This window comes from Stenella coeruleoalba (genome assembly GCF_951394435.1).
Source record: "Stenella coeruleoalba genome assembly, chromosome: 5".
NCBI lineage: Eukaryota > Metazoa > Chordata > Mammalia > Artiodactyla > Delphinidae > Stenella > Stenella coeruleoalba.
In genome coordinates, this window is record NC_137150.1 from 85,592,002 (window position 1) to 85,614,226 (window position 22,225).

Below are 22,225 nucleotides of genomic sequence, written 5' to 3' on the forward strand. Positions count from 1 at the left end.
TACAATAGATAAAAACTGTTAAGTAGCACAAAAAAACCACGTGCTGTTTCTGAGAGGCTTTTTCACTCACTGGAGGAAGCCTTTGGAGTATGGGTTTGCACAGTCAATGCCTATACAGTGTCTACTGTGTGGGTGGTATATGCTTGCTCAGGCATATGACAAGGACGATTTGGGAAAGAAAACTCAAAGTGAGTGCTCAAAGTGACTAAGAGGTTTCGTTAGTAGTCAAATCACAAAACATCTTACTTCTACTGATGATTTTGACTTAGATGGAAAAGGGTTTTTTTTAAACAGTATTTTCAGTGCCAAGGTTTTTCATTTGTATTTTCTTTTATGTTTATTTGTGTAGAAGCATGTTCTAATATTATGTATGTTACAACCTGATGTTTCTGATATTATTTTAAATTAACTCTAGGGATAATTTATGTACAATTAACTGTGTCCGTTTAAAAGGTACATTATGATGAGGTTTGACAGTTGTATATATCTGTGATCATCATCGCAAACAAGATACAAAACATTTCTATCATTCCCAAAATATTCCTCCATGTATATTGGTAGTCCATCCTTGTCTTCATTCCCATATCTTCAGGCAACCACTGATCTGCCGTTTGTCACCATAAATTAGTTAGCATTTTACATTAGTAGTACTCTTTTGTGTAGTGCGTAGTGTACTCTTTTGTGTCTGCCTTATTTCACTCAAGGGAATGATTTTGAGATTCATCAATGTTGTGTGTATTCCTTTTCATTGCTGAATAGTATTCCATTGTATGGCTAACTAATTTATCTATTTGCTGACTGGCATTTGGGTTGTTTCTAGCTTCTGGTTATTTGTGAATAAAGCTGCTATGAACATTCATGCACAAGTCTTTGTGTGGACATATGTTTTTATTTCTCCTGGGTAAATACTTAGGATTGGAATGGTGAGGTTATAAATGGGCATATGTTTGACTTTTGAAAAAACTGCCAGAAATTTTCTAGTGCAGTTATACTTTTTTACATTCCCATTTATAATGTGTGAGTGTTCCAACTGCTTCACATTCTTGCCAATATATATTATCAGTCTCTTTAACTTTAGCCATACTTATAGGTGTGTAATCATTATCTCACTGTGATTTAAGTCTGTATTTCCTCTACGATTACTAATGTTGAACATCTTTTTGTGTATTTATTGGCAATTTGAATATATTATTGGTGAAGTGTCTGTTCAAGTCATTTGCCTGTTTTTTAATATTGAATTTTAGAATTATTGAATTGTAAAAGTTCTTCACATATTCTACATAGCAGTCTTTTGTTAAATACCTGTATTATAAATACTTTCTCCTAATCTGTGGTTTCCCTTTTCATTTTCTTAATGTTCTTTTACAAAGACCAAAAGTTTTAAATTTTGATAATGTCCAGTTTATCAAATTTTATTTCATGGTTTGTTATTTTGTATTATAAGAAATCTTTGTATATGCCAAAGTCACAGAGATTATCTCCTATGTTTTCTTCTAGAAGTACTACAGTCTCAGCTTTTTACATTTAAGTCAATAATCAAATTTAAGGTAATTTTTTGTATATGTTATTAAGTAGTGGTTAAAGTTTTTTTTTCGTCTTACATACGGATATCTAGCTGTTCCACCACCTGTTGTATAAAAGACTTTTCTTTTCCTTTTAAATTGCCTTAACATTTTTGGTGATAATCAATAGACCACAAATGTGTGAGTTTATTTCCAGACTCTCTATTCCGCTCTATTGAAGTATGTGCCTATCCTTTAGCCAATGCCAGACTGCCTTGATCAGTGCAGCTTCAGAGTAAAGCTTGAAATTAGGTAATATGAGTCTCCCAGTCTTATTCATTTATTAACTGTTGCTTTGGCTATTCTAGGTTTGCACTCCCATAAATATTTCAGCTTCTTAATTTTCACAGAAAAGGCTACTAGATTTTAATTAAGACTGTGTTGAATCTGTAGACCAATTTGAGTTGACCTCTTGAGTCTTTCCATCCAAGAACAAGGTATTTATCTCCATCTATACAGGTATTCTTTAATTTATCTTAGTAATATATTTTGTAGTTTTCAGTGTATAAGCCTTGTGCATCTTTTGTTAAATTTATTCCTAAGTTTTTTCTTTTGCATTACTATAAATAGAATTGATGTAAAAATTTTATTTTCTAATTATGTGTTGCTAGTATACAAAAATATAATTGTTTTAAAACATTATTAGCATTTTAATACTATGACCTTGCTAATTTCAATTAATTCTAGGAGCTGTTTTATAGATTTCTAACAATCATGTCATCTGCAAATAAAGACAGTTTTACGTTTCTGTTTCTGATCTATATGCCTTTTTTTCCTCTTGCTTTATTGCAATCGCTAGAACCTGTAGTACAAAATTAAAAAGAAGTAAGAGCAGAAATTCTTGCTTTGTTCTTGATTTTAGAGGGGAAATATTTCATTATTAGTATGATGTTAGCTATAGGATTTTCATAGATGCTCTTTAACTGTTTGAGGAAGTTTATTTCTATTCCTAGAGTTTTAAAAATCATGAATGAGTGGTGAGTTCTGTCAAACGCTTGTTCTACATCTGCTGAAATGATCATGTTTTTTCTCCCTTATTATGTTAATGTGGTCAATTTCATTGATTTTTGAGTATTCAATCAACATGCATTCTTGAGAGAAACCTTATATGATCATGTTGTATTACAAGTGCTAGATTTGATTTGCTAATACTTTGTGAAAATTTTTTTTGTCTTAAAGTTTATAAGGGTTACTGCTCCATCGTTCTTCTTATTTGTAATGTGTTTGCCTGGTTTTGGTGAACAGTGTATTCTACACTCATAAAATGAGGAGGGAAGTGTTCCCTCCTTGTGTGTTTTCTGAAGGGGGTTTGTGTGTAGAACTGGTATTACTTTATTAAATGTTTGCTTAAATTTGTCAGTGTAGCCAATCTGATGGGAAGATTTTTATCAACAAATTTAATTTCTTTAATAAGTATAAGGCTCTTCAGATTATCAGTTTAATCCCAAATGAGGTTTGAAAGCTGTGTCTTTCAATGAACTTGTCCATTTCATCTGTTACTGAATTTGATTAGCATAGTTAATATTTGCTTGTTATTCTTTTCATGAATGTAGTATCTATGTTAACGTCCCTTCTTTCATTCCTGATATTTGTGTTCTGTTTTTTTCTTGATAAATATGGCTATTGGTTTATAAATATTGAAGAACTTTTCAAAGAACCAGCTTTTTTTTTTTTTTTTGGTCACACCATGGCTTGCAGGATCTCAGTTCCCCAACCACGGACTGAATCCGGCCCCCGGTTGTGAAAGCACCGAGTCCTAACCACAGGACCACCAGGGAACTCCCAAAGAACCAGCTTTTGATTTTGCTTGTTTTCTGTTTTGTTGATTTCTGCTCTTCCTTTTATTATTTTCTTCTTTCTCTCTTGTTTTTAGCTTCTTTAAGTGGATTTTAGATATTTCTTATTTTGTAATTAATATTTAAAGCTATTAATTTTTCTGTAAGCATTGCTTTAGCTGCATATCACAAAATGTGATACTGCGTACACTTTTATCTGTCCCTCTTCTTTCATTAACAATATACCCTGGAGATCACTCCATAATAGTAATATAAAGATATCTCTCATCCTTTTTAGGAGTTTCATTATACTTCATTTTGTGGATGTCCCATAATTTAGACAACTAGTTCCTTACGGGTGGCTATTTGGGTTATTTCTAAAAGTCTTGCTATTACAATGTTGTAATGATGAGTCTTCTGTATATATATTTTTTCATACTGTTGCCTGCATATCTTTGGGATAGATTCTGAGAAGTGATATGGCTGCGTCAAAAGGAAAATGCATATGTAACTTTGCTATTTACTGTCATATTTTCCATTATCGAATCGGTAACATTTTACATTCCCACCAGCAGTATATTGGCATGCCTCTCTCTCTACAGTTGTGCAAACAGAGTATGTTGTCAAACTTTTGGGTTTTGACTATCTTATTGGTGAGAAATGGCATTTCTGCATAGTTTTAATTTGCCTTTCTTTTACCATAAATGATGCTGTGCTTCTTTCTAAATGACTAAGAGACATGTATACTTCTTTTTCTGTAAACTAACTGTCCATATCTTTAGTCCAGCTTGCTATAGGGTTGTTGACCTTTATTTTTAACCCACCTTGAGCCAGCCACCTGCCAGGGAGCTGCGCAAATCACTCTTTTAAGCACTGAGGATGAAGAATGAACAACATAGATGAAAATCCCTGCCCTCCTGGAGCTTACAATCTTGTGAGGGAGTGGTGGGTTTGGCCCATGAATTTTGGCAATTGTCTCAAATCTTCCTCCTTAGCTTAACTATTCCCATTCATATCCAGCATTCATAATGCTTGTATCCATGTGCCATTATAATCCTGATTTTATGGACTTGCCTTTTGATGTGCTCTTCCAGACGGTTGTCTATCAGTATTTCTACAGAAACATGGCTTGGACTACCTTCTCCAACTCCCTCAATTTGGGTTAATTTGGGCAGTGTATTTATCCTGGTGTATTTCTTAGGATCCGACTCTTCGTTCCTACTCACTGCAGGAAGAACTACTCGCATGAAAATAACTGGGCAATTGGAGCAGCTTAAAAGTTGGGTGGCCTTGGCCAAATTGCTTCATCACTGTGTATCTATATTTCTTCATCTCTAAAATGAGGATGATAACACCTGTCCATGTGGAGAGACTAAAATGAATAACATGTGCAAATTACCAAAAATCTGTTTCTAACGTTCAAAAATTATTATTTATCAATGTTTTGTAAAAGAAAATGGTAGCTAAGAGAAGTAGTGCATTCAAAATTTCTCCAGAAAAACACTGTGCACTGAATTTTACTGTAAAATGTTTCTCTTTGCTGGACAGATATATCCATTGTAGGTGCATTAGAAGTGTATCATTTCCTTGTGAAAACTTTTAGGAGTGTTGTGTCTTCCACAGTTAGAGCCCGCCAATATCCAGCCTCAATTCTAATCACACATCCAGTTTTTCTCACATAATGGCAATATAATACATAATGTGTAGTTCTTTGAAAATCCCGTGGCTTCATGCCTTCTTCTAAATGTCATTCTTTGTGCAATTTTCTTTTTCCTTCTACCTTCCTGGAAAACTGATCTTCTAAGATCCAGCTCAAATATTATCTATTGTAGAGTCTTTCCTAATCTCTTACTACTGCACTCTTAGAATGAAACATCTCTTCTTTTTATCTTCTGGACATTATGTATACTGCTATCATCATACCAACAACTTTATGTTATTATTGTTTACATAGCTAATTTCTCGCCTGGACCTTAGGCTCATGGAGGGAAGAAGCTATTGTTTATTCTGATGTCTCTATGCCTAGTGAGTATTTGCCAGGAGTTGATACCCTAAAAATGCTTATTCTCACTTAGAGCTCACCTTATAAAATTTGAACTTAATAGACAGCTGTCTATACGATGTTATCTCAACAACATTTAGGAAGCTCCTTTTTTTGCTCTATACCAGCATCCAACCAACACATCACTTCTAAACTTCTTCTACCTCATCACTGGTGCCTGAAAAATCTGTACCAGATAGTAAAACACTTTTTCACAATTGGAGATAGATTAAATGCATATAAGCCTGGGAGAAGAAATACTTTGACTTGAATATAAAGACAGGAGGGTGGTAAGGGGCACTCTGGACTGAAAGTAGGGGTATGCCAAACAGGTAGGAAGATCAATTCAAAAGTTCATACTGAGACAAATTTTTTATGAGACTTTTGCTTGCCTGTCATAATTGATGTATTTATTGGCAACTGCAACCCTAAAATAGCCCAAAGGATGTGAAAAATGTGATTTTAGGTAGGAGTCAGAAATACTAATGCATATTCCTCTCTTTACTTCATATGCCTTTTCAGAATGCATAAGCGCAGTAATGGAAGATCTTGTTACATCAAACAACTCATTAATGCAGCAGATGGTCAAGGACAATTACAGTTGGGGTAATGCTCACCTTTTAATGATAATTCTAATAGAAGAATACTTGACGCTTGTATAGTTTTTATGTATAGTTTTACTTTTTAACCCCAAGGTAGGTGTATTAGTCAGGGTTCCTGAGAGAAACAGAACAGGATGTACATGTGTGTTGGGCATACATCCTGTAGAGAGAGATTCAGAGAGAGATAAATAGAGATAGACATAGAGATAGATAGATAGAGAGAGAGAGAGAGAGAGAGAGAGAGAGAGAGAGAGGTTGTGTTACTTTAAGGAATCGGCTCACACGATTGCAGAGGTTTGGCAAGTCCAAAATATGCAGGGTAGGCCAGCAGGCTAGAGATCCAGGGAAGAGTTGCAGTCTGAGTCTGAAGGCAGACTGCTGGCAGAATTCCCTTTCCCAGAAGGTTAGTCTTTTTCTATTAAAACCTTCAACTGATTGGATAAGGCCCATCTACATTATGGAGGGTAATTTACTTTACTCAAAGTCTACTGATAGAAAGTACCTTCACAGAAAAATCTCAAATAATGTTTGACCAGGTACCTGGGTACTGTGTCCTAGCCAAGTTGTCACATAAAATTAACCGTCACAGTAGAAAAATGGGGGAGAAAGACGGATGAACTATTCTTCTCAATTCTGGTTTCAAAATTCTTGAGAAAGTACTCTGATTTGTCCTGCTGGGTGAGGTGCCTACCACTGGACCAGACCATTTTAATCTGGGTGTGGCATCTGGAAGAAGGACTATCATCAGCCCAACTCATGTGAGGTGCCCATGATGGACGAATCCATTATGACTACGGAATGGGTGGAGGCTGCGTTACCTTGTACAGAATAGTTTTACGTATAAAATGAGGTGTCACATAAATGGGGAATCATTGATTAACAGCTTATAAATGTAATTTTCAAATATTCACATATATAATGTTTCACATATAATGTTTCACATATAATGTTTCCATATAGTGATGGAACAGCTTCTAATTCTCTTTTTCAAGGATTTTTGTGTAATTTTAGTTATGGTTCGTTGATTTTCTATCATGTTGTATACAAGCTCTTGTGGAGAAATAATGGTTTCAACTCCATTTAAATATCTAAAATTGATTTCACCTACTTTCCTCTGAATATTTTCTAGCTTCAACAATTACTTCATCTATGGACAGAAAGGAGAGCACTGTAACACCTCCTGCAGAAGGTAGTATGCTGTTTTTGGTTTTTGTTTGTTTGTTTGTTTGTTTTTGAGGCCAGCACTGAAGCGTGGAATGTTGAGCTTCCTTAGAAACATAGTCGATGGTCTGGACCAAGTCCAGCCTTGTGCCCAGTTGAAGAATATGGTGATCTGAATGCTGTGGGATGAGGGACCTGAACGACCTCACCCATCTTCCCCTAAAACAGCTCAATTCCACTGGAAGACTGTGGAGCTTTCTCTATCAGGCACTGTGCTGGGCTTTGTGGGGAACATAAAGATGAGCAAGACTATCAGAGAGCCCCCAGGGAGCTCAGTTTTGTGGGGGAACCCTGACAGGAGCACAGTTATCACACAGGCAGAGGAGGGAAGCACTCACATCGAGTGTACCAGGAGTGTACAGAGGGGGTGATTAAGCACCAAGGCTTAGAGAAGGCCTCACAGATGAGGTAGCATGTGAATCAGGTCTTAAAGGTAGAGTACTTTAATAGAAAAAGAGCATCGTGTAGGGCACCTTAGAGAGTGAAAACGATGTGAGAAATGACATAGAAATGGAATTGTGCTTGGTGTTTTTTTCTGCAGTTTGGGGGAATGTAGTGGGTGATAAGATTGCAAAGTGAGTCAATGTGAAAAAGAGGGCTTTCAAAGCCAATACGAAGACATTTGAACTTATTCTTCAGGCAGTGAGAGATCTCTGGAGGGTTTTAGAGTTGAGGGAACCACATCTGTGTTACAGAATGATGTACTGGCTGCAGTGTAAGGTATGAACTGAAAGGAGAAGGGTTTTGAGACAGAGAGAGAAGTTAGGAGGCCTTTGCAGCAATCCAGGTACATGGCAACGAGGACTTAATCTAGGTTATGGTTGTGAGAAAAGAAAGGAAATGCCCCAAAGCCAATGAGGATTTGTCAGTGTGCATAAGGCTAGATGAGACTGGAAGATATTTGTAGGCAAAGGATGCAGAAAAGATGGGATGTGACTGCTGGTTTGGGAGCAGAGATGAGAATCTACTATCTTCTCAGTGAAGCAAGAAGTGAAATCACCCTAGCTGATCACAGGAGCATATGGAGAATATATCTGTCAGACAGGTGCCAAACCCACTGAGTGTTGTAGAGGTATCGGCCATTGTGTAACTTATCACAACAGGTATGAAAAAGGAAAGAAGAGGATGAAGAAAGGGTGAAAAAATAACACTAACATAAGAACTATCATTATAGGTGTAGGGTGATTGACTGAAGTTTATAGAATGGAGGAAGGTGAAAGAACAGAGAATATCTGCAGTGCTTGGAATCCTCACCATTAGAGTTACTTCTTCGGATACTGTGCCCCTGTTCAAATACATGTTTATTTGATTAGCAAGAACTTTCTTTTACAAAAATGAGTCAGATATTGAGGTTAAATATTAAAGCCTTATATTGCTTATAAGCTAAACTACCAAATCCCAAGAACAACAGGACATTCACAACTTGCTATCTCGCCAGTCTCTTATTTTTCTGGTTTTATCTTAATCCCGATTCCCTTATGCACATATATGCTTCCCACACCCAACCTCTAGCAGTTCTCTAACAAGCCATGTTCTTGCTTCTCTCCAAGCCTTTGCCAAATTGGAGTTTCTTGCTATGAGGGGATGCCACTTGGAGTGATGGAAAGAGCATGGATTTACCTGCCCTCTTAGATCTGCATTAAAATCCTCCCTCTTCATCTAGTAATATGATCTTTATTTGGCCATGAAATGCAAAGGCTTGAGTACATCACAGAGGGGGCAGATGACACCAAAAGAGGATAGAAGAAATGTTAAATGCAAAGTTTAGAAAAAATAAGCTTCATCCACGTAAAAATTTTGCCATACCACAGCTGGTTCTGTTTATGTTAAACTGATGAAATCAATGACGCTCTCCTTCGTTACAGGTGACTTGTGACAGATACACCTAATCACCTGTCAGCAAACCCCTTTCTGTCAGGTACACATGTCAGCTTATGGGAAAGCGTGAGCTTCTACATTAGGAGATGCTTGCCGGTCTTAATTTGTACTTTAAAATATGGAAAAATAGGTCAATGCTATATTTAATCCTGATAATGTTATTGAATGTATGGAAACAAAATCTGTGAGCAAGGTTCACAGCAAACTGTCAGGGAGTATATGTGTGAATGAATAGGAAGGAAGGGGAACTCATTGAAAGGCCATATTTGATACTATTACATGCTTGCAATAAAATCCTTTTTATAGAAAATTTACAGAGGAAACTAATCCTTGTTTTTGCATTGATTTGTATTTATATACTATAGTACTTTTTTTCTAGAAGAATACTTCTAAGCATCTCTTACCACTTGGCATCATCATTTTTCATTTTTGTGAGGTGGTTGAACTAAAGAAATTACAGATTATTTAAAAATCTGTTTGTTTATTTATTGGTTAATTTTTATTGGAGTATAGTTGCTTTACAATGTTGTGTTAGCTTCTACTGTACATCAAAATGAATCAGCCATACATATACATATATCCCCTCCCTTTTTGATTTCCCTCCCATTTAGGACACCACAGTGCATTAAGTAGAGTTCCCTGTGCTTTACAATATGTTCCCATCAGCTGTCTATTTTATACATGGTATCGATAGTATATATGTGTCAATCCCAATCTCCCAATTCCTCCCACCCCACCCCTTTCCCCCTTGGTATCCATACATTTGTTCTCTATGTCTGTATCTCTATTTCTCCTTTGCAAATAAGGTCATCTATACCATTTTTCTAGATTCCACATATATGCATTAATATATGATATTTATTTTTCTCTTTCTGACTTACTTCACTCTGTATGACACTCTCTAGGTCCACCCACATCTCCACAAATGACTCAATTTTGTTCCTTTTTATGGCTGAGTAATATCAATTGTATATATGTACCACATCTTCTTTATCCATTCCTCTGTTTATGGACATTTAGGCTGCTTCCATGTCCTGGCTATTGTAAATAGTGCTGCTATGAACATTGGGGTGCATGTGTCTTTTTGAATTATGGTTTTCTCTGGCTATATGCTCAGTAGTGGGATTGCTGGGTCATATGGTAGCTCTATTTTTAGTTTTTTTTTTTTTTTTTTTTTTTTTTTTTGCGGTACGCGGGCATCTCACTGCTGTGGCCTCTCCCGTTGCGGAGCAAAGGCTCCGGACGCGCAGGCTCAGCGGCCATGGCTCACGGGCCCAGCCGCTCTGCAGCACATGGGATCCTCCCAGACTGGGGCACGAACCCGTGTCCCCTGCATCGGCAGGCGGACTCTCAACCACTGCGCCACCAGGGGAGCCCTATTTTTAGTTTTTTAAGGAAGCTCCATATTATTTTCCATAGTGGCTGTATCAGTTTTCATTCCCACCAACAGTGTAAGAGGGTTCTCTTGTCTCCACACCCTCTCCACCATTTACTGTTTGTAGATTTTTTGATGATGGACATTCTGACCGGTGTGAAGTGATCCCTCATTGTAATTTTGATTTGCACTTCTCTAATAATTAGTGATGTTGAGTACCTTTTCATGTGTTTGTCGGCCATCTGTATGTCTTCTTTGAAGAAATATCTGTTCAGGTCTTCCGCCCATTTTTGGATTGGGTTGTTTGTTTTTTTGATGTTGAGCTGCATGAGCTTCTTGTATGTTTGGAGATTAATCCTTTGTCAGTTGCTTCATTTGCAAATATTTTCTCCCATTCTGAGGGTCGTTTATTTGTCTTGTTTATGGTTTCCTTTGTGGTGCAAAAGCTTTTAAGTTTAATTAGGTCCCACTGGTTTATTTTTGTTTTTATTTCCACTACCCTAGAAGGTGGATCAAAAAAGATCTTGCTGCGATTTATGCAAAGAGTGTTCTTCGTATGTTTTCCTCTAAGAGTTTGATAGTGTCTGGCCTTACATTTAGGTCTTTAATCCACTTTGAGTTTATTTTTGTGTATGGTGTTAGGGAGTGTTCTAATTTCATTCTTGTACATGTAGCTGTCCAGTTTTCCTAACACAGCATTGTAAAGCAACTACACTCCAATACAAATTAATTAATAAAAAAAAGAGTGACATCGATGTAGATATACTGATATGGTGATAGGTCTATTATATATCAACAAAAAAGAAAAAGACTTAGGACAATATACACAGTATGATATGCAATATACATCTCAATTTATATATCTATATATAAATTAAAATATGCATGTTTGTATGTAAATACATACTTAAATGTGCATATTTACATCTGAAAGACAGAGCAAGTGCTTCTCATTGTTTTGTAGAGTTAGGAAGTACATCTGAGGTGTTAGGAAGAATAAAGGAAATTTTTATTCTTTACATAAATAAATAAATAAAATCTGTTGATTTAACTGATTTTGTGATTCACTGAATAAAAATTAAACAAAATAATTTCCACCTTGTTCAGCCTGATTGCCATCTTAGCTATTTTTAATGAAAGTACCATATCTTTCCACATTTATGTTTGTCTGAATTGCCACCCTTAAGGATAGGTGTTTAGTTCTGATGTTACTGATTTTTCACTTTCATCAAAACTTAGGAGGAGAAAACCACATCACTAATTATTCCATTTTTTTCCCCCTGAGGAGCATGAGTTGTATGATCAATCTAATAGTCTCTGAAGCCAAAAGATTAGATTTAGAAAACTGCCTTTGTCTTTTAACTTAGATTCTGCATTCTCATCTGTTTGTCTTATAGATCAAATCTCCTGAATTAATTTCATAACACTTTAAACAATTTTGTCACATATATAATTCATGTTGTTTTCCTAATGATGCATAATACTGGAGGAAGTTGGTTAATCTTTGGATGGGTTTAATACTTTATGTATACTTCATGAATGTTAATTTCTTACATAAGTCTAATATTTCTGGAATAAGACCTCGCTAAGTAATGTTCAAGTACAATTTCATGTAATATGCTGTGAATAAATTTTAACACTGAAATTCTTTATCAAGCTTTTCTCTTATTATTCTCTGTATTTGTGCATGTGTGTCTGTGTGTGTGTGTGTACAGTTAACACTTCACTATCGGTACTAGTGGGTACAAAGGCTGTGCTCTTTTGCCCTCTTGAGCTGTGTACAAGTATACTGTTAACAACATGGGAAATAGTCCTCAGAGACAAGTTGCCCTGCTTCAGAGCCTTCAGGGGTGATACAAATGAGACCAAGGGAGGAAACTGCACCGACAAGAGAATAACCTGGGCCTCCAGACTTGACGAGAATCCTGCCCTTCAGATTGATCCAGTGGCCATCACTCATGATGGGTATTACAGGTGTCAAATGGTAACACCTAATGGGAATTTCCATCGTGGATATCACCTCCAAGTGTTAGGTAAGGAACGTCATATATTGTGGTGTTTCAGGTAACCAGATTTTGGGCTGAAACAAATCTCCGAATTCCATGTCCCATGTGTTAAGACTGAAGCATTTCCCCTACATTTCTGCAGTGCCCCCTGAGGTGACCCTGGTTCAAACTGAGAATGGAACTGCAGTGTGCAAGGCAGTTGCAGGGAAGCCAGCTGCACAGATCTCCTGGACCCCAGAGGGAGATTGTGTCACTGAGCAAAAATGTCATTGGGGCAACGACACAGTGACCGTCCAGAGTACATGCTACTGGGAGGGCCGCCATGTACCTAATGTGTCCTGCTCTGTCTCCCACTTGACTGGCAACAAGAGTCTGTCCATAGAGCTGGATCAAGGTTAGTAATTTTTCTAGTTTTGTTTTTGATTTTTCCATTCTTTCAGAAGAGTTACCTTAAGAAGAAAAAAGGAGTGTGCAGAGAAATTTCATTCAAGGATGTCCTTTCCACCCTCCACTTTATCTCCCTTTCCTCCTCAAAGTAAAAAGATTGCCTGGAAGAATAATACAAAAATTTATTGTAAAAAGCCATATTATCAAATGCAGTTTATTCTACTTCTTTTTTTTTTTTTTTCGGCCATGCTGCACAGCTTCCAGGATCTCAGTTCTGGGACCAGGGATTCGAACTGGGCCATGGTAGTGAAAGCCCGAATCCTAACCACTAGGCCACTAGTGAACTTCCCAATTTATTCTTCTTTTAATGTTCTCTTCTGTACTACTAAATTGGCTTGTGTAGTGTACTTTTACGTAAATATTTATGGTTTTAATAGAAGGATAATGGGTAATTTTAAACAAATAAATATTATTTTATTAGAAGAATAACGTTGCTCATAAATTATCTTCATGAATTTTCAGTCTGGTAGAATTTTCTCCTCCAGGGTCTTCCAGTGAAATTTCTTTAATGTCTTATAATAGTATCTATGATTCGGTTCATTACAGTTTAGTTTCTCTACTCTCTGCTGCCATCTACTCTTATTTCTTGTTATAAAAAATATTATTGTAATCAACATAACTCATATAGTTTAAAGTCTATGTTGTTCTATAGGGCTACCATGAAAAACGTTAGCCATCTCTCTGCCTCTCCAACCCCACCTCTCCATTCTTACACAACTCTCTAGAGACAAGTACTTTCAGATCTTCAAGTGTTTCTTCTAGTAATTGACTCAGTTTTTATAAACAACATGGTTGTGCTGCTATTTCTTAATATAGCAAATTTAAACCTAGTGTACCCACTTCCTCTTATGGTAGATGAGGATTTAACTTTACCTTCTCTTCCCTCACCATTCATATGTAGTAAAATAGCAATTTTTGGTTAAATTAAATAGCCAGTGTTTACATTATTTTGAACATGTATGTTTTGTTAAGCTCTGAATCAAGAAATAAACTCATACTTTCATTTTTGAATAACTTTTTGTTTTTCCTGGCCTTAATTGCTTTCCTTTTTCATTTCCTTAATAATGCATGTACCTATTATTAATTATCACTAACACTAAAAACAAAACAAAACAAAACCCTAGAAAACGCCTCTTAATACTGCTTTCCACATGGTCAGATTTGTTAGGTAATGTCAGTTCCATTTTTTTTTTCCTTGAAGACATTCTTTCTTGAGTTTTTACATGCTCTTGTTCTAATCTGGCCTGGTTGGTCACGAGACATGCTGCACAGCTATTGTCCTGGATGTTCTCTTTCCCTCAGTCCTCTGGTTGATGCCACGTCTGTGTAATCTGAGTTCCTTCTGCCTTCCTGACATTTGTTTGTTTTAATCTATCTTCCACATACAAGGCTTTCCATAACTCCTTGGCTATCCGTTCACTTAAAAGTGAACACTAAGGAGCTGATTGGAAGTTATATTATCTGTGAGTGGGTTTGTTAGCTAGTAGGTTTCTATAGGGTGAAAACAGGTGATTGTTTTAAAATTGGGGATTCCTTATTTCCTTAGGTACCTGAAGGTCTTTTCTCTGAGGCTATTCAGACTCTGCAGAAAATAACTCTCCAGTCTCTTGCCTGGGAGGGATAATCCTGACTATCAGTGTTCTGGGAGCAGGGAGGAGAGGGGAGTGTGTGTGTGTGTGTGTGTGTGTGTGTGTGTATTACTGTTGAGAACTCAACTTTCTTTTAATGACACTTCATCTTCACCCTCCATTATGTCTGGATCCTTGACACTCTGGAGTTTCTCCAGTTCATCTTCTTTGGGTCACACTTCCTGTTTTCTGCTGGTCGGGGAAGGTATGATAACGTGGTTGCACGGGCTGGGAGGAGACTTGGCAGCCCATCTGTTCTTAATACAGACTTTCAAGGAAGCTTCCAACTTTAGCTCCACGCTTCACTCCCTACATTCCCCCTTCTCTATATTTGGTCTTTCCTACTCTAGAGTCTTCCTGGAGTTCACTAAGGTTTATACTTATTTCACTCTGAATTATTGGCCATTCTTCTGTTCATTTTTCACCCTAAAAACAAGCTGAAATCTTTCATCTGCTCTTGTCTTCATCCATGTTCTCTTTGTCTTTGCAAGTCTATAGTTTAAAAAATTCTCTGCTGATGTTTTAGTAAGTGTTAAGAAAGGAGAAGAGGAAAACACATGGGTTTAAACCACAATTTTCTAATATCTATTCTTAAAGTTTTATATACATATTAATAGTTTAGCAGTATTTACTGAGAAGAGTAATTGCCACTGGTTATGTATGAAGTCCGACCACCCAGTATTACAATATGATGTCATATTTATAGAATCTCAGAACTGGAGGGACTCTCTAGTCCACTCCCACCCAGTGCAGATATGTCTTCCTCACAGGGTGGACCTTCACCTGTGCTAGTGCACTTCCAATAAAAGAGAGCCCATTAGTTTGAAAGAGAGGGTTTCAAAACAATGTGGTCATTTTAAAATGCAAAACCAAACTTCTTTTTCAAATAAAAATCCAATGTTTAAAAACAAAGTATTGAAGGAAGGTGGAGGGACTGGATGCGGCCTCCACTTACCTCACTCTGCTGCCCCAGCCGCGTTCACGAAACACCAGGAGCACAGTCTCAAAACCTCTCAGAGCTGGCAATTCCTTGGTTGACTTGTCCTCCGATCAGATTGAACTTTGTATTGCTGCCAGCAGTCAGTGAATAGTTTAAAGTTGCTGCCATGCATTCATTTCAGTTTCAATGCCCTGGAAGAAAGGTGACTTCAGAATTAGGGTTATTTATCCAAATAGTTTCCTTACAACTCTATTTATTTCTGAATATTGGAGATGAGAAACACTCTATTACTATAACAGAGAGGTCTAAATTTCACATCTCTCTTACAGGAATTCACCACATGAATCCTTAAAGCAATAAAATACTGATACAAGATGATGTCTTGAAAACTTAAGAGTCTGAAATGATAAAGCAATTTAATTATAACAATTATTTGAACTATAAATGGATCAAAAGTTTTCAAATAAAATCACAGAAATGAATTTCATGTATTGTGAGACATTCTTGAACCATGCTATATATATAGTTTTTAAACAGACTTTATTTTTTAGAGCAGTTTTATGACGACGGAGTATTGAGTGGAAAGTACAGAGCTCCCATATAACCCTTGACCCTACACATGCATGGTCTCCCTGTCTATCTAAATCCCCCGCTCCGCGGTCGTACCTTTGTTATAATGAATGACCCTACGTTAACACATCATTATCACTCAAAGTCCATAGTTTACATTAGGGTTCATTCTAGGTGCACATTCTATGAGTTTTGACAAATGTATAAATGCCATGTATTCACCGTTATTCACTATCATATAGTGTAGTTTCACTGCCATAAAAGTCCTCTATGTTCCACCTATTTATCCCTCCTTCCACCTTAACTTCTAACAACCCCTGATCTTTTTACTCCATAGTTGTGTATTTTCCAGAATGTCATATGGTTGGAATCATACAGTATTTAGCCTTTTCAGATTGGTTCCTTTCACTTAGTAATATGCTTTTAATTTTCCTCAATGATTTCATGGCTTGATAGCTCATTTCTTTCTACTGCTGAATAACAGTAAATCATACATTTTTGTGTCTACATTTACAGATGCCAAAACATCAGCACCCTTAAGAATTTTACGTATCGTTCCCCCTATTTTTATTATCTTGGTCATCGTTGGATCCATTTGGCTTTTGAAAATCAGTGGCTGCAGGTACTGACTGATGCTTTCTCTTCTCCTGCTTTATTGGATTAGAAAAGAGTCAAAAAATGGAATTGACTGGGTAAAAAGGGAACTCTGCTCAATATTCTGTAATAACCTAAATGGGAAAAGAATGTAAAAAAGAATCGATATATGTATATGTATAACTGAATCACTTTGCTGTACACCTTAAACTAACACAACATTGTAAATCAACTATAGTCCAATATAAAATAAAAATTTAAAAAAAGATGTTAACCTCAGTTCTCTCATAATCAATAAGTGTGTCCTGAAAATAACAGACTTGGACTACACTAATGACGAGGGGGATTTTTCTAGGTTACTTAGACATGCAAGCATAGTGAATTAGACATGCAAGCACAGCCCACTTAGGGCAGGATCTTGGGAGAGACAGTGCATGCCATTTTCTATTTGAGAAAAGAATTACAGTGATTCATTTCATACACCAAATATGAGGTGTCACATATATTCTATTACATCAAACTTCTTTGCATAATTTCACTTCCTTTTCCAAAATCCAGAATTATCTTATTTGGACGAATTAACTTACAAGCAGCATTCTTCACTCATCTCTGGTAGTTCATTTCTGATTTATTAAGGCTTCTATCAAAATGAACCACAATTGTCAATAGCATACTGTTTTGTTTTTCCATTTTCAATCTGAATAATAATGTTTTGACATTCACTCCAGCTAATTTTTATTTTTGCAGAAAATTGAAAAAAACAGAACATACTTCAGTTTTTGAGGAGGTAAGATAAGATTAAAAAGAATATTTATAAACTTTTAAGCTATGTAGTCTGAAAATCTAGTCACATAATTTGTAATTTGCATCATTATTAGTATTTTAGTTGAAAAGCAAAAATTCTAACTTTACAGTGCTGTCAGGTGTACTTATTCTGTTAATTATCCACCAAGTACTATTTATATACAGTCCAAATCCATATTTTTATTTCAAGAACTGCATCCTACAAAAGACATAATGTTTGCCTCATTTGGGCTGTAATCTTTGGAGAAGTTGAATTGGTACTTCCTCTCCCATTAAACCAGCTCTAATTCTTGACTTCCTTTTTTCAATACCATCGTCATTTCTCTCTTACCCAAGCTTAAAACCTATCCAGCTCTATAATCTCTTATAGCCAATAGCTTACTAAGTCTTTGACACTCTCCTCTGAAATACTTCTCATATCACTCCATTCTTCTCCACTCCTACTTTCAGACAACTGTTATCATGTCACACTGAGACTTAAATAATCAATAATTTTTTGATAAAATATTAGAAAAGTCTTGCTCTTATGTTCATGTAAGCCCAGAGACTACTATTGGTAGACACTAAAGCTGTGGGCCCTTGTTAGAAAAACATAGGTGGTTACTGATTTCTGGCTTTTTTGAATTGATTTTAACTTTGGGTTATTTCTTAGGATGAAATGCAGCCCTATGCCAGCTACACAGAGAAGAACAATCCACTTTATGATACTACAAACAGGGTGAAGATGTCTAAGGTGTTACAAAGTGAAGTTGATGGGATGAGTCTCCATACTGTATATGTTCCTGAAGTATAGCACCAGGACAAATGAAGCAAGATACAGTACAGATACTGTTTTGATTTTCTTGGAGTTCTGGAATGGAAGGCTTATTTTGAAATTAGCTTTTCAAAGATTCTTAGAAGACAGAGACATTCTAGAGGATTTGTATTCATATCCTTATACATTTGAAATTTTAGAATTTTAGCTGTTACTATGTAGTTCTTTGAAGAACTGATATTATTACAAAGAAAGCTCATGCTCATGATAAAATATTCAAATTGTTCAATACAGTAGATGATGAAAACTGAGTTACCTCAAGTAACTCCACAGAAGGAACAATTAACCAACAGTTTTTATGTAATCTTCTAGAAAATTTCTATGTGCATATGTCATATCTATATGTGCATGGTATATGTGTGCACTTATATGTCCATTTATATATACATACACATATCCTTGTCAAGACACAAATGGGGACATACCATAGTTTTGTTCTGTACTTACAGAAAGCTAATAATGTAATATATCCTGAAGATCTTTTATATCAACACAAGCAGAGCTACCTCATTCTTCCTAATGGTTACAAAAAATTCCATTGTATGTAATGGAATTTAATTTAATTAACCACAACTCTAGTGGTGGACATTTAGATTAAGCTTTGTTTGTTTTGCTATTATAAACAATACTACATAGAATGTTTCTTGTGACTATATCTCTTTGTATGTATTTGAATATATTTGTAAGATAATTTCCTTGAGTGAAATTGCCAGGTCAAAGGGTTTGTGCATTTCTTTTATTGACTAATATGTCAAACTGTGTCAATTTACATTCCCTCCAACGCTGTTTGAATGTGCCTTTTCTGTTATTTTAATATCTGTAAAATGCCAACCTACTGTTAGCTAATATAAGATTATAATAAGAATTTCACTATTTAATAAAACTGAATTTATATTTTTCTTCAATACTTGTGTGTGTGTGTGTGTGTGAAAGAGAGAGAGAGAGAGAGAGAGAGAGAGGGAGAGGGAGAGAGGGATGGAGGGAGGGAGAGAGGGAGGACAGACATGTGAAGACATTAGCTTCTTCTGAACTTATATCTCTATAGAGGCATTGCTATTTAATGCCTAATAGTTTTGCAGATGCGATAAATTGGAAATGTGTATTTTTATGGTGTGCACTTTACTGTGATGCATTTATCAAATAACAAATTTTTATAACCAGCTAAATATGCATTATGGAGGACTTGGGATATTTATAAAATATGATCTATGTGCTAAGGGAATAGCCATGGGATGACATGACCCTTTTCTACATTTTTCTATGGAATAAAATATTGGGAATGTGTATATTAATCATTTTTAATATTATTAAATATACATTTTAATTATGAAAAATATTTCTATTTACTCCATAGCAGGAAAAAATGATACTGAAAATTAAAACTTTTCAACATGGTAGAAATTAAAACAAAATCCATTTCATTCTTTAATTGTGCCATTTGAAATGTTTAAGACAGCTATTTTGTTTTGTTAATATGTTTGTCTCCCTGAAGACATTTTGGTTCCTCTAGGCTTTATCCTTAAAAGGATTTTTAGTCTATTTTGGATGTAAAACTAATGATAACACCTGACATGATATTTTGTGTATATATGTACCACATCTTCTTTATCTGTTCCTCTGTTGATGGACATTTAGGCTGCTTCCATGTCCTGGCTATTGTAAATGGTGCTGCAATGAACATTGTGGTGCATGTATCTTTTGGAATTATGGTTTTCTGTGGGTATATGCCTAGGAGTGGGATTGCTGGGTCATATGGTAATTCTATTTTTAGTTTTTTAAGGAACCTCTGTACTGTTCTCCATAGAGGCTGTACCAATTTACATTCCTACCAACAGTGTAGGAGGGTTCCCTTTTCTCCACACCCTCTCCAGCATTTATTGTTTGTAGATTTTTTGATGATGGACATTCTGACCAGTGTGAAGGTGAATTTAAACTTCTAATAAGAGAATTTAAACCATTCATATTTGTTGTGATTACTTACATATTTGGCCATATTTCTATAATCTTATTTTACATGTCTCATTTACTATGTTTCCTCCCCCAGCTCTGTTTTGTTTTTTCTTTTACTCTGCTTTGCTGGATCGATTATTTACAATAGCCAAGACATAGAAACAATCTAAGTGTCCATTGGTGGATGCATGGATAAAGAAAATGTGGTAAATACCCACAATGTACTATAATTCAGCCATAAAAAAGAATGAAATCTTGCTATTTGTGACAACATGGGTGGACTTTGAGGGCATTATGCTGAGTGGAATAAGTCAGACAAAGAAAGATAAATACCATATGAACTCACTTATGTAGAATCTAAAACAAAACAAAACAAAAAAAACCCAAACCAAGTTCACAGATACAGAGGATAGATTGGTTGTTGCCAGAGGTGGGGGGTAGGGGGTGGGTGAAATGGATGAAGGGAGTCAAAAGGTATAAACTTCCAGTTATAAAATAAATAAGTCATGGGGATATAATGTACAGCATGGTGACTACAGTTAATGTTACCCTGTGCTGCACATTTGAAAGATGCCAATAGAGTAAATCTTAAAAGTTCTCATCATAAGGAAAAAAATTGTAATTATGTGTGGTGACATGTGTTACCTGGACTTATTGTGATGATCATTTTATAATATATTCAAGTAACAAATCATTATGTTGTACACCTGAAACTAATATAATGTTATATGAGTTAATTATGCCTCAATAAAAAATGAAAAGGCAACCTACAAAATAGAACAAAATATTTGCAAACCATATATCTATAGGAGGTCAATATTCAAAATATATAAGGAACTCATAAAACCCAATAGCAAAAACAAAACAAAACAAAACAAAACCAAATACTCTAATTTAAAACTGGACAAAGGACATGAGTAGACATTTTTCCAAAGAAGACATATAAATGGCCAACAAGTACACCAAAAGGTGCTCAACATCACTAGTCATCAAGGAGATGACAATCAAAGTCATGATGAGCTATAACCTTGTACCTTTTAGGATGGCTATCATCAACAAGAAAAGAGGTAACAAATGCTGGCAAGGATGTGAAGAAAAGGGAACCCTTGTGCACTGTTGGTGGGAATGTAAACTGGTAAACCACTATGTAAAACAGTATGGAGATTCCTCAAGAAATTAAAACTAGAACTACCACATGATTCACTAATCCTACTTCTAAGTATATATCCAAAGGAAATGAAACTATTATTTTGAAGAGATATCTGTACTTTCATTTTCACTGAAGCATTATTCATAATAGCCAAGGTATGGAAATAACCTAAGAGTGTGTTGGCGGATGAATGAATCAAGAAAATGTGGTATATACACGTAATGGATTATTATTCAGCCTTTAAAAAGAAAGGAAATCCTATCATCTGTGACAATATGGATGAAGCTGGAAGGCATTATGCTAAGTGAAATAGGCCAGACAGAAAGACGAATGTTGCATGGTATCACTTATATGTGGAATCTAAGGGAAAAAAAGTCAAAATCATAGAAACAGAGTAGAATGGTGATTATCAGGGGTTGGGATGTTGGGGAAATGGGGAGATGCTGGTCAAAGGGTACACACCTTCAATTATAAGATGAGTAAGTTTTGGGAATCTAATGTACAGCGTGGTGACTATAGTTAATGATACTGTATTGTATACGCGAAACTTGCTAATTTCAAGTATACAAAGAAAGGTACTATGTGAGGTGATGGGTTTGCTTTTAAAAAACTTCCTATGACTGATGTTAGAAATGACAACCACCAACTCCCAAATACTATATTAAATCTCTGTCAGAGATACTAAAGAACAATTTTAAAAGGGTGTGAATTTCCCTAAAACTTAGGTGTAGTGATGAACTACAGAATATCCTAATTAATTAGAAGTATCCCTTATGGATGGATCATGTATATAATAACACCTCAAATTATTTTATTCCATCCATGTGTTGCAGCTTCTGAAATTAGGCCAGTAAGGTCTGTAAGTTTG

At 35.7% G+C, this 22,225-nt stretch overlaps 1 protein-coding gene across 1 annotated transcript in view; it reads left to right on the plus strand.

The window, feature by feature from the left end:
* Positions 1–19,010, plus strand: part of CD200R1 (CD200 receptor 1) — a 33,143-nt gene extending 14,133 nt beyond the window's left edge. The window contains exons 2-8 of the mRNA XM_079921960.1: positions 5,901–5,984; positions 7,110–7,169; positions 12,170–12,487; positions 12,603–12,854; positions 16,562–16,667; positions 17,387–17,426; positions 18,096–19,010. Of these exons, the coding sequence (XP_079778086.1) occupies positions 5,901–5,984; positions 7,110–7,169; positions 12,170–12,487; positions 12,603–12,854; positions 16,562–16,667; positions 17,387–17,426; positions 18,096–18,236 (1,001 nt within the window). The 3' untranslated portion in view covers positions 18,237–19,010. The remainder of the gene's footprint in view (positions 1–5,900; positions 5,985–7,109; positions 7,170–12,169; positions 12,488–12,602; positions 12,855–16,561; positions 16,668–17,386; positions 17,427–18,095) is intronic.
* The last annotated feature ends 3,215 nt before the right edge of the window (positions 19,011–22,225 follow it).